Source organism: Epinephelus moara, chromosome 6 (assembly GCF_006386435.1).
Source record: "Epinephelus moara isolate mb chromosome 6, YSFRI_EMoa_1.0, whole genome shotgun sequence".
NCBI lineage: Eukaryota > Metazoa > Chordata > Actinopteri > Perciformes > Serranidae > Epinephelus > Epinephelus moara.
In genome coordinates, this window is record NC_065511.1 from 32,339,818 (window position 1) to 32,358,257 (window position 18,440).

At 41.6% G+C, this 18,440-nt stretch overlaps 1 protein-coding gene across 2 annotated transcripts in view; it reads right to left on the minus strand.

Moving 5' to 3' along the window:
- Positions 1 to 18,440, minus strand: part of kcnn3 (potassium intermediate/small conductance calcium-activated channel, subfamily N, member 3) — a 66,982-nt gene that overhangs the window by 10,705 nt on the left and 37,837 nt on the right. For both annotated transcript variants that reach the window (XM_050046788.1, XM_050046787.1), the window contains exons 5-7: positions 18,162 to 18,283; positions 14,856 to 14,997; positions 7,368 to 7,478 (exon numbers count right to left, since the gene is read on the minus strand). In XM_050046788.1, coding sequence (XP_049902745.1) covers positions 7,368 to 7,478; positions 14,856 to 14,997; positions 18,162 to 18,283 — 375 coding nt within the window. The remainder of the gene's footprint in view (positions 1 to 7,367; positions 7,479 to 14,855; positions 14,998 to 18,161; positions 18,284 to 18,440) is intronic.

Consider the following 18,440-nt stretch of genomic DNA (forward strand, 5'->3'; position numbering starts at 1 on the left):
TTAATCATGGGCCAGGTTACTGAGGAGCACATATAAAACCCCTCATATCTACAGGCCCGTTGGTAAATTGATATGTCAAATCCCATTTATCAGTTGATTAATCACTGCAGGGGGAGTGAAATATGATGAACGATGGCATCTTGTGTCCGTCCGGCCGGCTCACTGTTGAAGTTCTCACACAAACTTCCAAAATCTGTCCAGCAGTGCAGAGGGAGCCTGTTGCACTGCTTCAGGCCATTTAATTAGATGATGCCAAAGATTCACCCTTCATTTAAAAACCGGGGACTGCTCTGCATGCAAACGACAGGGACTAATAATACCACACTGTTTGTGTCTTACAGGTATTCCCCCCACCACTCCCTCTTTATTTTTTCTTTCCCTCTCCTCCTGGGAGTTAAAGTAGGAACTGAGTCCATTTACAAAAATAAAAGACTCAACATGAGCCGCTAAGAATACTCCATGAGAAGCCAAACGACAGCAGCGGCAGCTATTCCTGGACCATATGGCATGTACTTGGGCAACCATGTTGGGACCATATGGCTGGTTTGGGTCAAAGATCTGTTCTGGTTGCTCCCCTGCATGGCACACCTTATGGCAGGTACATGAGAAATCTGTTAAGACAAGGGGTTCCCACACCTCAGCATGTTGGGTGGTTGATGACATTATGGAGTATAAGTCAATCAGTACAAAAAGAAATATTTTTAGAAATCCCACAGACATAATTAAAAACAGTAGGGTTTTTTTTTCCAAATATTTAGACATCAGATGGTAAAAAATAAGAACTGGGCTGGGGGAAAGGAAAAAATCCAGGATTGTTTTCTCTTTATTTTCTGTAGCGATGAAGATGATTTTTTAAGATCAGAGGGAAAGCCGAGGCACCTGACCCTTCCAACCCAGGAGAGTCTTGATGACCTAAGAATGCATTTACTAATTAGGTGCCGTGGTGCTTGAGATGCGATGCTGTTCTCTAGGAGAGCCGAAAACATAAACACACAAACCAATTACCTTGGCAACAACCTCCCACCTCATCCATGTGCCACAGCGACATGTGGCTTTACCTGCTCCGACCTTCCCCCCACAGGAATGATGACACAGGGAAGACACAAGGCACACACACACACACACACACACACACACACACACACACCATTATAGATCTATAAATGCACACAAACTAAAGGACGGTAGCTCAAACAAATCAATGAAATCATAAAAATAATAATTGGCTTCTTTTATACGTTGTGTGTCTCCTGAATGAGGTCAGATCCAGACAGCGCTCCATTAAAAAGAAGAGTGCACTCAGGTTCAATTGGTAAAAAGTGAAAACATCAGAGGGATGTGTAAATGCATTCACTGGGTGTCAAGTTAATTTTCTGTCGATGTCACAATACGTCCACACTAATACTGATCCATCTGGCTTGCGTGTGAATTAAAAGGCTGTCGGAAAGGGGAGTTATTTTTACTGTGTGGAGTGAAAGCTAGCTAAGCAGAGAAAATCTTCGGGGGTTAGATTGCTCCCATTTGGCTAGTGGTGTAAACATTGGAAGGCATTGCAGCACCTCCTCCTTGGCCGGAGCCCAGAGTGCACTTTGAATATTCAGAGAGGGCGAAGCTCTGAATATGCCACAGGGACTGCTATGAGTGCTCTGATTTAACCAATCGGCCAGAGTGGAGGTAGAATACACAGTCACAGTGCAAATCTATAGAAAGATAAAATTTTCAGCTTTGCAACATGACTTCAATAAGCTTGAAGTAAAAGCACTGACCTCAGAAACAGTCATATTCACATGCTCAATTGGCTTATTGCTTCAATGAATGGCATTTAATTGACATGGTGAAGCTATCAAAAGGAAGGACGCGCCACTCCATTCCACTGACTTAGCGCCTACAGTAAGTGTGTCCTGTTTTTTCAGTGTCGAGAGCGCTCTGTGGACATTCAGGGAGATGTTCTGACCAGATGGACTTTCAGCAGCGCTTTAAATTAACCAATACTTCAGTGTGAAAACACAGTACAGAGCTGCAACCCGAGTGCCAGCCTTTTACAAACACACCTTTAACACTCTGCATCAAGACAACACAGTCCTGACATCAAACCTAACAACCACACACACACATGGGCGACTTAGGGGCTGTGTTAACTGTTATGTAATTAACATCTGTAATAATCCTATCAAAGGGAGAGAAACACTTCACTGAACACTGCATGAAAATTAACCCTGCGCACTGAACTTTAAAGGATGTTTTTAAAGCACATCATCCTCCTTGATAAGGTTATCAGGTCCTCTGCACCCAATCTGCACCACACAAGATTTCAAGATTTCCGTCTTGTCAGCCGCGTCTAAAAATCTGATCTGAGGATGAAAGCAAAGAACACGCAAATGATGGAAAGTGAAAATATTTTGAAGTATGTGTCAGAGAGTGTCAAAAAATACTGCACACATTTGAACTAAAAATGATCCGTGCGGTACACAGATGTCTAAGGAAGTTAGTTTGCCTGCAGTTTTAGGGCTCCAGCTCTGTGCAACCACACCCAACACTTTTTTTCTTACACAACACACATGTAAAAGATAAAGACAACGACATCAAACACAGACACTACCAGCAACACAGTCCACTGGCTAAGAGCGATGCTGATTGGCATTTAATTGACATTCTTGATAATCCTTCAAAGGGAAGGAAACGCCATTTCACTGATGTAGAAAGCCAGTGGGTGTGCTTTTGTGTCTATTTGTGTGTGTGCGTGCACATACGATGACAGCAGGATGTAAAGTCTATCGCTGCATTATTCATTATAAAGCCTTGAGTGATTGTATTCTGTTGTTACGATGATATGGCAGAGAATGGCCCAAGCCATGTAAATCAATGTGCATACAACAGCTTCAATCATTGCTCTCTCAGTAATAGAGGGCATGAGACAATTACCACCGCATAAACCGGAGACCCTTTGAAGGAAATGTCACCAAGCAGCACGCTGCATTGTGTTGAATGAAGATCCTGTTTGGCGCCTCCCTTACTTGATGACAGCCTTTGTTAAGATAGTGCTTCACTTTATTGAAGATGACGCTCTTTTCAAAATGTATGGCATGATCTTCTCCCTTATCTAGGGGGTGATAGACATCACTTTGATCTGTATGTATGTAATGAATGGCACTCGACTTCATTAAAAAAATTACAAAGAATATACAGACGGGGGACAAATTAAAGGGAAAACCTGAATAAGAGAGTGGACACATCACATGCAGATGGTTCTGTGCACCAGGGCTCACTGATAGGGCTTTTCCACTGGCACATTTGGCTGCGCTGAGTGAAACCAGGCTACACCAATTTGCTGGTTTGAGTTGAAGGTGTGAGAAAGAATAGTATCAGTAACATTGTTAACACTGTGCTACATTACAGAGAAATACAAAACCATACTAATGAACCTTCATTAATATAGGCCTATATTTTATCTACAAGTGCACGTCACACACTGAGCGAGCCGCCTGTTAGTGACGCTGTGGGCTAATGGGCATGTAGCTACTTCCATGTTTCAGATGATACGTCATGTTTGTAGTCGACCAATGAAGATAAGTTTACATATCACCTTGGGTTCGTCCTTCACCTTCTCAAAATGATCCCACACTTGAGTGCAGAGCTGATCTTCTTCCAGGAGCTGTTTATAAGTGTGTAGGCCTATCGTCCGTGGGACAGATGTAAAGCTCTGGGTAACCCTGCACTAACATGATCAACTTTTCCGTATTTATCAGACTGAATATTTACAGAAGAAGGGAAAGATATCTGTCGGCTGTGATTGGTTTGTAACGTGACTCCTGTCTGACTGCTGAGCATGGCCTCTTCCTGTTTCTGTCCTTTCAAATTAAATTCCCACATGGTCCAGTCATATGTTTTTTTTTTTCATTTGTTTTTTTTTTTTCTGCGACTAAGCAACCAATGAAATCTTGCTGACGAATGACCTTTCTGGTCAACTATTAGGGGGCAGTCCTAGCTGCTGCACAATAAAAACTTTTACATGAAAAAAAAAAAAACAGGGTACCTTTATTGTTCAGAATCTACAGGACATTAAATGTCTTTACTACAGAATTAGCGGAACTTTGTTGGAAGCTATTCTTCAATAAAAACACGTCTCGGAAGGAGCAGTCCAAGCAGAAACAGTCACAGTGAGATGTATGATAAAGAGCTGCAGACAGCAGGCTCTTACTGCACCTCTGCAACCAGCTCACCTCCAACAGGTTAACTTCTTTTATCTGCCGTGCTACAGTATGTGATGGTAAAATACTTGCTGCAAAATAACGGGGGACCTTTAGCCGTGGATCAGTCCGCTGCTTTTAAACCTTAATGACTCAAGATAAGCGCGTTATCACTTAAAGGCATACCTTCAGTTGGGGAGCCTGTTGAAATGGAGACGCAAATCCCTGCTGATGTCAAACCAAGCCAGCACATGTGTATGGAGAAACGTCATGAATGGTTTGGTTAATATGAAAATGGGGTGAATAAAAGGCTACAGCTTTCACAGTCACCAGATCTAAACCCAGCTGAACACCTAAGATCTTGACCAACATGTAAGACACCAAATGACAGGATATAAGCTGTCATCTTCAATCTATCTAGTGATATTTGTGACTGATGCTGTATGTCCTTTGTTAAGTCTGGCTGTGTTTGTTTTTCCTCCTAACTGTTGTACTCATGTCTCTGTAACAAAAAAGATCTTGATCTCAAAGAGTTTAAATAAAGATTGTATATTTATAAATGAGGGACTGTCTTGTGAATTACTGGTGTTCATCCCTTCATTAGAGCTCCACAGACAGAGCACTTCAGCTGTTTTTGAGGCTCATGGTGGTCTGACTCTATTCTAAGACAATTTAGTTTTTTCCTTCACTTTGTCACCCATCTGTAATTTTTATTTAAAAATTAAAGATTAAAGAAGCATGAGATTACAGTTGCCAGGGGGGTACTTAGAAAGATTGTAGAATAGCTTAACAAATTTGGAAAACTAATTATGACTTGATTTAAAATATATCCACATATTGTACGTGTTCAGCAGCAAAATAAACCTAGAAATGGATTACAAATTAGCCTGAGGCTCTTCTTTAGTATATTTACAGTCACAACAACCAGCTACGGTAACACAACTCCACAGGACATGCCTCCAACCAACTTGAGTCTGTTGTACTGTTACACCTGAATACCATGAGCTGCTACAAAGAATAGTTAGGAAGCTGGTATAGCTAGTAAAAGCCGCAAATAAATTAACCGTGTAAGGTCTCCAACTGTCATTCGTAAAAAGTTTTCATTTGTATGAGCAGCATGAACGCAAACTTGATTAAACCTACTGAAACAAGAGTCGACAGCAATGCAAGCGTTAAATGCTAACACAAGCATGCTAATATGCTAACAATGACTATGCTAATATGCTGATGTCAAGCATGGATGTATAAATAAAACTGGATACAGTGATGGAGACAGGGCCCCGTTCATTCCTATAAAAGTTGCTCCGTGGCGCATGAAGCCAAAAAAAGTTGGACTCCCACAGTCCAAAGACGTGCAGGTGAGGTTAATTGGTGTGTGAATGTTAGCGTCAACGGTTGTCTGTTTCTATGTGTCAGCCTTGTGATAGTCTGGCGTCCTGTACAGGGTGTACCTCGCCTCTTGCCCAGTGTTAGCTGGGATTGGCTGTAGCCCCCCCACAATCCTTAAGAAGACAAGCAATTACAGGAAATGGATGGATGATTTAAGTAAGAGCTATTTAAGTGGTCATTCAAGGAAGTACCTAAAAACTATTATGTCTCTTTCACAATGGATGTCTATGGGAAAAGGTCTTATTGGACCCACTGGCATCATGTGACCTACAAGCCCAGCGCCCTCTTCCTGTGACTAGTTCTCTTTATACATCCAAGATGTCAATTAGGCATAACACTTACAATGCCCACCAACTTAGCTTGCTGTTAAGCTCAAAATACTAAGTACAGCCAAAGCTAATTTCATGTCAATATATCCATGAGTAGTCAAGGTATTCAACTAAAAGCCAAATATGTCCACTTGTTGACAGATCTAGAGGGAAACCCATCACCAAAGCCATCAGGATTCATCTTCTGGGAACTACAAATATATCCAATAGCTGCTGAGATATTTCAGTGTGGACCAAAGGGTTGGATTGACTGACCCGTAGACTGACCTACCATTGCTAGCATTGATAAAAATAACAAAAAACCCTCCAAGACCACTCTGTACTTACATAAAAAATATTGTAACAGTATCCATTTTTATATTTTAAATGCTGATAAATAAAAACCTGTTTAAAATCCATTCATCCATTCAGGGCTTTGAGGTTACGTGTCTTGCCCAAGGACACTTTGACACACTTTGGCATGAAGACTGCAGGGTCAAGGATCCAATCACTGTCCTTCTGATTGGCAGATGACCGCTATACCTCCTGAACCACGGCTGCCCCCAAATATATATGGGGGTAAAAGGTTGGGAACTACTGCTTTAGATGGTCCGCTGACACACACACACACACACACACCCTGAAGGTGTTAAACACTTTGTGAAAACACATTCTGGTTGACCTGGCCAGAGCCTGCAGGAAGGTGAGGTGAGAGCCAGGCTCCAGCAGGGAGTCTCTCCAGCGTCTGTGTCGATATTTTATCCACACTGCAATTATTGATAACCCAACCACGTTCTGTCACCCAGATACCCTGCTGCCATAATGTACCCTACATATTTGATATGGGAGCTATTTTTAAAACTTGGGTCTTTCAACTGTATGAAAAATTGAAAAGGACCAAAGGAGGGAGGGCGTGAGAGATGGAGGGAAAGAGGCAGGGAGGGGGCAAGGACAAAAGGAGGGAGAGGAGCGAAGGTGACAGATAGAAAGACAGAGGGAGAGAGCGAAAAGGGATTTACTGTAAGCGAGACAAATGTCAGCGGAGAGGGGAAGAGGTAGGGTGGAGGGACAGCCATGTGGGAGGTAAAAGATTGGGAAGATGGAGGGAGACGGTAAGTGAGGGAGCAGAACAGAGAGAGCGAGAAAGAGATGACCTTTTATTGCCTTCACTCACTCAAATAACATGGCACTCTGTCACAACAATACAGGGTGACAGTGTGATGTAGTAGTTGGGGAGGGTGAAGGAGGGGCAGTGAAAGGACAAGCCGTTTAGCCGGGCTCTCACACCCCTTGTCTTCAATCCCAAAGAACTCTGAAAATATAGTAAATTTGCCCATATGGAAGATTACAGATAAAAACTATACTTTTATAAATACAGTTGTGTTAGAGTCCCACTCAGAGAACGTGTGCTTTCTTTTACACATGATAGTTTTGCTATATTTTCTGCAAGACACACTCATTCACTCCACACAAGCCTACACACCCTCTTGGTGAGCTGCGTGTCCATCATGAAGTTGTGTACGTGTTTCTCGGCCTTGGTCAGCTCCAGCTTCCTGGCTACCACGGCAACCACCAGAGCTGTACAGCCTGCACCCTGAGAGAGAGAGGAGAGAGAGGGAGGGAGGGAGGAGGAGGAGGAGGAGGAGAAAACAGAGCACTGAGTCAGTCAGTAAAGAGGAGGAATTGGTAAATCGGTGGCTTTTGGCCGGGGAATTAGCCCAGATGATTGAAGGGAACGAGGACAAATATGAGGAAGGGAGCCGCACGACAGAAGGAGAAGTGAATGGGAGAGAGGAGAGGATTAAGAGGGATAGCGCTGTTCCAGATCCACATTTCCTCATGTTGAGCGGCAAGCCAAGTCTATTTTAACTCCCAATCCATCTGGTGTGAGATCCCTTCTATATCGCCTCTATATGGAGCTGAAAAAAACATCTCCCTTATAGAGTAAAAAAAAAAAAAAAAAAAACACATCAAAGATTGACACCACCTAATTTCATTTAATTGGGTGCTGTCAGTTTGAATTACGTGGTGTCAGTCTTCTCCTGTCACAAGAGGCTCGAGGCCTGCAGGAAGTGTAAAAGTATGTAACTTGGACCAGTTTGTCTGTATTCCAGCTCGACCCACATGGGACATAACGGCGAATTCATGTGGGAGAGACTGACAGCAGTCTCTCAACCAGAAAGGCATGCTTGAGAGGAGAAGAGGAGCAGGAACACAGGGAGGAAGACAGACTTAATTAACTTCCAGATTAGACACTGTTTTGAGTGGGGCTGTTGAGTGCTCACAGGTTCCTCTGAAGGGGCAGGCACCGAGAGGAAAAAAAAAAAAAAAAGGTAGGAAAAGATAAAGACAGTGAAGAGCTATGAGTAAATATAAATGGGGAAGGAAGGGAGGAAACACAGAGGGCGGCTGGATGGAGGGTTGAATGCAGGAGGCGAGGGTGTGTGCACAGAATAGGAGGAGAGAAAGATGGAGAAGAAGGCAATGTTAATGAGGTCACATATCTCCTGATAAGTAACGCATTAAGATTAAGAGTGTTTAATGAAAATGTATGAGTGCTCTTCCTTCCTGCTTGAGAGTGTGTGCGGAGAAAGGACGGGAGAGAATAAAAGAGATATATATAAGGAGAGGAGTTAGAGAGCGGGAGCGAGGGAGCATGCAACATTTTGAAGCGTGTAGGAAATAGCCAGGACTTCATCGTGCACACTCTCGAACGATAAGACAGGTTTGCCAAAAATAACTTTGGCTGGGTTCAGTAAAATGTAACGCAAACAAACAGGCATTAGCGCCCACGTCTATACACTCATCCACTCTATTTGTGTTTATTCAGAAACTATGAATAAAATATGATGAGTGCCGATGGAAAACCCTTCGAGCGTTCATACATGTCTGTGCTTTAGGGAAAACAGCCTTTGATGAATTGCTATGGTACAGTATGTACAAGTGCAGTATATTGTGCATGTACCCAACTGTGTATGCTTTCAAAATTGTCCTCTCGGTCAAAAACAGCAGGGCACTGATTGATTTGCCATGGCAGGATATGTGTGTATGTGCGTGCGTGTGCTGGTGAGTGCGTGCGAGCGAGTGTATGAGAGTTTGTTTGTGTATACGCCCGCATCCATTTGATTTCAGCAGGGTTCCCTGTGCAATCTCCACAGAGTGACACGGCTGATGATGGCTGCGCTGCTGTGATTTGTTTCATACGCCCGGGTGTTTCCCTCGCCTCCTCGGCTACAGCAGCAGCCGTCTACATCGCTGTCAGAAAAGAGGGGAATCACCCATCTGTGCTCCTGTGCAACATCCACCCACTCCAGGTAACAACTGCATCTCTTCAAGGTTCGTGCAGTGGAAAATGGTTTCCCAAACAGGTCAGCAGGAACTCGCAGACGAAAGAGGGGAAGATGTTTGCTACATCAAAAATGTGACATTTAATTTGCTCAATTGGAGTGCACAAAACAAGCACTTAGAGGCAGACAAAAGCACAAAATAGGTTTGTAATGGCAACTACTCTGCATCTCTTTAACCTGATGACCCTTCCAGAACTACAGTGTATCAGGAGGTAGTCGCAAATGAAAGACAGACACAAACAGAGATTCATATGGTAACACTTTACATTAAAGATCCAGTGTGTAGGATTTAGGGGGATAGGTTGGCAGAAATGAAATATAATATTATGTTTTCGTTAGTGTGTAGTCACCTGAAAATCATTACATTTTTGTTACCTTAGAATGAGCCGTTTATATCTACATAGGAAGAGCATCCTTGTCTACAGCGATTGCCATATTGTACCTCTGTGTATCTACAGTAGCCCAGTACGGACAAACCAAACACTGGCTCTAGATAGGGCCACAGGAATTCTGCATATTCCCATTTTCACATTAGCCACCGTAGTTAGCATGCGCTTTGCAACAAGCAGTATCGGAAAACTTTTTTTTTTTAACGTGAACCTGCTTTATTTAGTGTTTGTATCAGTTTTAATCACTCATCATCATTTTTAAGTAGTACACAAACACTTCATTGATGGTTTTTTAACACACCATGATGTCATCTTATACAGAGATGAGGCAATTATTAAGTGTTGTTAATGCACAGCGCTTGTCAACAATCAAAATGTCTCCTTTGAAGACATAATTTAGATAACTAAAACCACGTTTTACTCTATTGTCATTCATTTTCTGTTTTAATTACATGGCTTTGTTGAACACTCAATTCTGATTGGTAGATAACGGCATTCGACAGTCTGACATTTCTGAATAGCGGACCACTGCTATGAATAATATATCCTTGCGATGGTACACTGACTGCAAATAAAGATGGACGACACATCTCCACTTCCTCCCACTGTACAAAAATTAAGGCAAAATATCTCTGATATGGCCACTACCATCTTGCGCTGGTGATGTCAGTTGGAGCCATAGTCTGCACAGTAGCTATCTCCATGGTATCAAGATCCTGCTGTACCACCAGTCACGAGCAAGGCTATTGATCGTAAGTATAGCGACTGGCACACACAGCTGTCAATCGTGACGCCACACCCCCTTTTTATATCATAAAATAACTAGTTGCAATCAAACTTATCAAAAAAAATAAATCTTGAAAGAACTTCCTAAAATGACAGAAACCAAGAAACAATCCTTGAGAAAATCTGATTTGATGTGTACTTTGTAGTGTAGGGTTTATGACCTGTACTGCAGGAAGCCACCACGGGCTGATCGACCCGATGATTTGGCTTCACTTTTAGGGAGCTGTCACATCATACATCTTTACTCTTGACGCTATCCTATGGACGCACATCTGATCATAGGCTGTAAGTGGAGGCAACAAAATCACTTTTGAATCAATAACATCATTTTTAAATTTGTATTTAGGGTCAAAATATAAGTTATAAGTGGGATAATGTACAGCAATAAATAAATCACCCTTTCAGGGTTTATATCGCAATAATGACTCACTCGCTGTACATTAACCCTTAGGGCTCTGACACACCAAGTAGATGGTCAACCATTGGTCAATGTTGGGCCGTTTGTGAGTGTCTGTTGCCCTAGTTTTGTGGTGTGTCCCACGCTGTTGGCACTTGTTGGCCCTTGTTAGATGACCCTCTGGTATCGAGAGTTATTTGCCCTTACACAAGTGGAGAGTATGTGCTACTTGGACGTTGGCTGTAGTCTTCACGATGTGTTAAGTGCAACTTACACAAGTGACGTGATGTGACGCAACAGTTGGTCTTCGTTGCAACGAGTTCTTTGCTGTGGGTTTGGTGTGTCTGGGCCCTTTAATCCACCAGGAGTTATACTGTAGCTGCTGACAAATGTATTAACACTTCTATCCACATACAACTACGTTACAGTTGGTGTATTTGGGGATGTGGATAAGTATGTAAATTACATACAAACACACGTGGACTGGATCATCCGATATGACTTGTAATTTAGATCCACATTCAACATCCATCTTTTTGCTGTATATAAGAACAACAACATGCTGTGGCAGTCTACCACCATCCACCCACAGCGACACACAAACACACACACTAACACCTGGCACACCCCCAGGTAGCCTCGGGGCAGTGGTATATTCCAACACTGTTGGCTTTCATCTGTTGTCATAGTAACAACGGCAACGATTTCTCCTATAGAGACTCATTATAATAATTCTCAAGCCAGAAACAAAACATCACATCCTGTTCTCTATCTGTCGACCTTTTCCCCCTTTTAAAAAATCTTCTTTTCACTTCACTTCCACGCTCTGCTTTCCCACGGCCTGCTGCGCATGCTCTCTCCCTCACCCATCACACTGCAAGCCTCGCCTTCTACCTGCATCCTCAATTCCTTCTCTAGTGATCAACGAAAATAAACCACTCCGAACACTCTGGAGAGAGTAGTGAGAGTGTGTTTGTGTGACAGCAGAGGAGAGTGTGTGTGTGGGAGTCACACGAAGAGTGTATGTCAAGCTCTGTGTCAGTGTTATGTGGAGGATGCAGTCTGTAACAGTGGGCTTGGGACTTTCTGTATCCACCCCCTGTTTTGTGTCTCTGTGAGTGTGTGTTAACATTACAGTAAGGGTTGTACTCTAAAACACAGATTGGATGATTCACCCGGCAAATGGGGGTCTGTTGTGTGTATATGTGTGAGTGTGTGTCTTTGTCTTTGTGCATGAGTGTGTTTATTCACACTTTTAGAGTACTATACAGTAAAAGGTGAGCTGGTAAACAGGTGGACAGACACAGTGAGGTTTTTTGGGGGTGTTATAGAGCAATTAAGGACCCCTCTTGAATGCTCTATAGTGCATGTTCTAAAGTGCATGGCGCAAGTGCATTAAGGACGTGTCTAACTCCACTTTTGCATGTTAAATGGTGCAGAATCTGGACGCAGAATAAGGTGCAAGGGGGAAAAGGGTTATTTTCTGTCCCTTAATTAATCATAGGTGTGTTTTGGCTGTAACATGAATTCAACCCATCAGAGTGTCATCTACCATTCCCTTTAAAAGCCAGATGCACCTGCACCTGGCACACTGCTATTTACATGGCGCATTCAGCATACTGGAGAAGCCATCTTTTTTTTTTATGCTGACAGTAATGAAGTAAGAGCAGTAATGTCACTGCAGAAAAATATTGTGGAGCATTTAAGCAGCAAAACTAAAAACTGTAGATATAAACTTTTAGCTTCTGAAATCATCAATGAAGTTATGCTGCTGCTCGTGCATAAATGGGTACAGCGTCCTTCTTAATGGGGAGTCTGACAGCAGCTCTGCAGCTCTGCTCTCTGCTATGTTCACATTTTAGAGAATGTAATTAATATTTTCCTCATTAATAATTTCTTATTTCACCCAACTGCAAGTAGCATAGCAACCCATCCACTCGTCCCTGTGTGTGTAACCAGCAGAGTGTACGCACATTGTAGACGTGCCTATGTAGATGCACCTTGTTGTCCAAATAATGTGCCTTTTAAATAGCAGGAAGACCTGTATATCAGGTTTTTGTTGGTCAAAGGCACAATCATTTTCTGCTGCCTCAAAATACTGTCGCAATACGCCGTCAATGCGTCTGACCACACCTCATTTTAAGACCTAAACAAGAGTGTTGAAAATGACAATCCCATTGTTCTGAAACCAGGTGTAAGATAGGGCCCATAGACACCAAAATCATCTACGTGACCCTAGTAGATGATCCAGCCAGTGTTACACACTTACACTACAGGGACTAATGGTGTAATCATTTATTAAAGTGGCACTACTAATTACATCAAGTGAAGCAAGTAACTTGTGGAAAATATTGATGGACTTTTGATTTTTAGAGTTATATTAAGGGCTTTCTGATTCGCTCTCTTGATTTTTCTTAAACCATCATCGAGCAGTCCTCAAACTGCATCTTAAGGCACTCCAACACTGCCTTCAATGCTCAGCCATGGTGGTTGCTGTTTGACTTCAGGAGCACTTTAACAAAATACACTCAGCATTAGTTTAAAAAGACAAGGCATGTTGAATACAGAAAACTGATGCGATGATGGTAAGAAAATTACATAAAAATCTTATTTTCTCAATGAAGACGAAAAATTCAGAGGCTCTACTGCTTGTTTTATAATCACTATAATCACTGCACCAGTAGGTAACATTATCACATTTTACCGTGGAACTTGACTGATCTGAGGAGTGTTTAGGGATCCTTTTTCAAATGTTAAGTAATGTTCTTCCTTTGTATGAGCACATTGCCTTTATTTTTCATTTATTTTAACAAGCTTAACTACACTGCTGGCATTATTAAAACTTATGCGCAATGATATCCTTCTTTTTAAAAACATAAAAAGGACAAAAGTGGCATCCATGGCATTATCTAGTTAATGAAAGTGACATTTCAAATGTCTCATGCAGCTTCCTCATCTTTTTTTGTAGCGATGCCATTTTGAGAAACACACTGACAATGTAGTACTTAAAGCATTACATAAGTCTGTAATTCTGAAAAGTAATATCATTGCATAATTTATTTAAAGAAACTACATTATCCCCGTCTCAGGTGAGCACACGCTGTGCAGTGACTTTCATCTCTCTTTTATTATTATGATCATATTTTGAGTCTTATTTCTTCTTTCCTGACCTTATAGAGAATCAGCAAAAGCCACCGCACTTATTAGCACATTTAATTTGAATTTACTTGACATTTAGCTGTAGAGCTATTAAAAAAATCAAATATTCTTGCATTTGAAACGACACTAATTTCCCCCAGTTATTCAGAACAGTCTATGTTACAGTCATAGCATGGAAAACGATGAGTAGTGTCTGTATTTAATTTTCTAAATGAGCTGACCAATTGGACTAATTTCCAAAAACTTGTCCGGTAAGACAAAAGCAGAGGCAGGAAATGAGACAAGGACAGAAAAAAAGAAAGAAAGTAAGAGAGGAGGAAAGAAATGAATAGTTTAAGGAGGGGAGAACACCTGTGAAGTGATGAAATAGAGGAGCAGTCGGCAGCTTAAACGCTGATACTAACAGATGGACGGTGGATAGAAATAAACACATGGCCTCAGGGAAGGAGAGACGGACAGAGAGGAGAAGAGCGACAGAGGGATAAATAGACAGAGAGAGACAAAACAAGGGAGAGAGGTAGGTCGTGGTAGAGAAAGAAAATGAAAGACAGAGAGAGAGAAAAACAGAGAGAGTGGGAGGACATGGCACACTGAAAGGTGGGACCTTCATTATGCAATGAGGACAGACATGGGAATAACACACAGACACACACACAAACGCATGCACACACAAACCCCTAACGTGCTCTTGTTTGCATGCCTACACACCCAAAACACACAGAGGCACAGATGCAGGCTAATTCAAGGAGGATTGCCCAAATTACACAAATGGCAGAATTTCTCTCGCAAATGACAGCATGCTCTCTAATCTGTTGACCTTTGAACGAGGCAAGGACAGCGCCGAGGGGAGGGCGAGCGAGGCAGATAAAAGGAGAGGGAGGGAATGTACTGACCATGATTCCTGTGAGCAGACAGACTCCTTTGCCACAGTAGGTGTGAGGAACCATGTCTCCATAGCCGATGGACAAAAAGGTGATGGAGATAAGCCACATGGCTCCCAGGAAGTTACTGGTCACATCCTGGGCATCGTGATACCTAAAAAAGAGACATCGTCCGTGTTCAGAGGATAAAGTCAGTCAATAGAGGAAGATATAAAAAAAAAAAAAAAAAAAAAAAAAAAGTAACTGGCTCACTGATCCTGTCTGCAAATGTGGGCGTCACACCTCAAACATGTGACCTCATCTTTTTTTTGCCTGACACAGAACACAACACATAAACAGCAGCTCTTGCCGCCATCATTCCTGCCCTATGCACAACACTGTTGCCATAGCAACCACACCTAGTGCATATCTGAAACAAAGTTGTTTTCTCAAAAACTATTTCACAGAAACACGTAAGCTTTAGCCTTGGATGTTGGCAATAGACATAATTGTACTGAGCTCTCTATTCTCTGTCCTAAAGGGACACATTCTCCGAATTCTCAAATTTGCACCTTGTTTGAAGCAGTTTAATTGAGTTTTCCGTGTTTTTTTCCTTCAATAATTTGGTTTGAGAGAGGAGGAAATGCCAATTAAACTTGGATGTAGAACAAACAATGGCTTCCCAGCAGCCGGTCAGTGATGCATCTAATCAAGCTTATTAACCAACTGACATTTTCCCATATTTCCTTGATTAACTCCCAAAGCATTTAAACTCATTGAAGGGGATGGAAACTTTTTGCTTTCCATTTGATGTTACATTGATAGCATTACATAATTCATACAATCAGATTATCAGTCTGTGAATGTGAGTGGACAATTTGATTTACAGTTTCTCAGTAAAAATGAGACGGTTACAGTATGTCACTAGCTATTTTTATATTTGAGCGTCTGCCTGCTGGATTCAAATAATGTAAAACAAATTTTAAACAAATTACCAGTCTGCACAACCATAGTACAGCTGTTTTAAGGTGTAAAACAGGTGTTTTAAGTATTTAAGTACAATAAAATTCTTCTATCTGTGTGTATAGAAAAACTTTTAGGGCATGAACCTCAGAAAAACTATTAAAATTGCTCTGCAAAATGTCAAAAGAACACTCCCTATTTAGCATTTACAAGCAGTAAATAAACAATTAATAGACAGTTTCTAAGGCAGTATCATATAGCTGTGTACTGCATAGGATATTAGGATATTTTAAGTATTTATGAATGTATTTGTCAACAACTATAACTCTAACCGTGAAGCAGTTGTAACTGGTGTATAAATGATTAATGAATGATTAATAATATAATATACAGGAGTTGTGATTATGAGAAATGATTTGTTTATGTGTATTTACTAACTTTATTCATGAAGTATTTATTTCCTGGTATAAATATTTCTTCATTTTCAATGACAATTATTATAAGTAAAACTTAAGTTAAAGCAAAGTTTCAGCATTTTGGAAAATAAGCTTATTAGCTTTCTTGCCAAGACTTTGATGAGAATATTGATATCATTCATATTTGTCCGCCAACAGCTAGCGTTGGTAGACGGATTTTGTGACCTTTAGGACGAGTTAGGCTAGCTGTTTCCCCTTGTTTCCAGTCTTTATGCTCATGCAGTTTCTGTCAAACTACGATTTCCAAGGTCAAAAAGGCACTCCATTGACTCAGTGTTAGCTTTCGCACCACATTTCAAGGCACTTTCCATTAGAGAGGGTGACATTGTATTGGTTTGTGATGTGAATGTCCAACCTTTTATTTTATTTACTGATGGCTTTGCTAACAGACAGCCGGTTAGCAGCGTTAACATGTAGTGACTTGCCCATCCTCCTGTCTTCACTGGATAGCTAACCTTAGTCTTGGCCGAGCTGATAGCTAATTTAGCTAACAATACTCATAGATTTATAATAATAGCTAGATACTGGATGCCTATTTATTCCAATGACGTTGCTTGCCTAGCACATATACCAAAAAAGGTTTCTAGGCTTTGGTTTTAGTTCCATGATATGTGGCCCACTGAATATGCACACTAGTGTTTCTCCCACTGGCTCTACCCACGAGTTCCTGCTTGGCTCATGGACTTTACATTGTGATGTTATCACAATTTAAAAATGGCTTCTCTCAGCTCAAGGAAAGGTTTACAGATAAGAAACCATGGATCAAAAATTTATAACAGACAGTCATAGTTGACCTTGTTAGCAGTTTAAGGTCGTCAACAGCTATACAGATGTCTCTGTTATAATGGTGGGCTATGGGGAAAATGCTTTTTGTTGCAATACCACGAGTGGCCACTGGGAAAAACTGGGTGCAAGGCTGAGCACTGTTCCTTGGGACCTGGTAACACTAGTGCTAACCCTCTGGTCTCCTCCAAAGTAGCTCTGGTGAGCAAGTGGCTTCATTTTGAGCTGCAAAACCTCTTTAGCACTGTTAACCATGTTAGCACCACTAGCTGTGCTGAAACAACTTGCAATAACTAAAGTTAACAGTGCTAAAAGGGGTTTGCGACTCAAAACTAAGCAGCTTCCTTAGCAGTGAGACCTGGGGGGAGACTAAAGAGTGGGCACAATGTTTTCACAGCAATGCTGTCGGGTCGGGACAAGTGGTAATTGCCTTGAGCAGCACCTCTGGCTAGCGTTAGCTCCCACCAGACTCGGGTGTTGCGCAGTGCAGTAAACTAAAGAGTAACAAAATTAAACTATAAACCAACATGTGTAACTGGTCAAAAATATTCTCTGTTAACCGATTAACCATTACCATTGGCATCCCAACTCTGAACACAGTCATAAACAGTTTTTAACGCGCCTGTGAATACGCCTATGCACACATGTATAAACAGTTAAAAACTTTATTTATATATCATGTACTGTACTGTGATTTTCAGCTATGCTATACTGTGGTATCAATCATTCATCGTGGCTTTATACACCAGTTACAAATGTGTTGCAAGAGAATACTTCTTGGCAAATGATTAAATGTTAACGTCCTTCTAAGTGCTGAATGTGGTGGCGAAAATACAGTATTGTCTTTCAGGACACTTATTATATTGTAGATTTATGAGACAAAATGGACAAATGAAGTAACAACTCCATCGCCTGGATCAAATTAAGTGTACAACTGGTGAGAAAGCCTCATAAACTGAAGTCTAAAGATGGATTATGTTGCACACATGTTCCAGATTATATTTCCTGCCAATTGAATCTAATTGCTCAGTTGAATGCCTCGTCCAATCACAGTCCGTCACTCTGTCTCATGCACAAACACACGCGCACACAAAGGCGAGCCAGCTTTGTTACTGACCTCTCGCACACTCGTACGGTCCAGGCAGCGATGATCCACAGAGAGATGCTGAAGACCAGCAGCACCGTCCCGGGGCAGATGGTCATGAGGGTTTTCATTACAAACCGAGTGTTAAAATGCACCTGTAATACACACACGCACACGGACACATAGCAGAGCTGATGAATGACACTGTCATACACATTTTTTATGGGTTAGTGTAGCACAGCTCTGAATCCTCATCCCGTACACCGTTTCCCACACACACTTGATGTTTAACTAATTAGTCGTCTGAGCAGC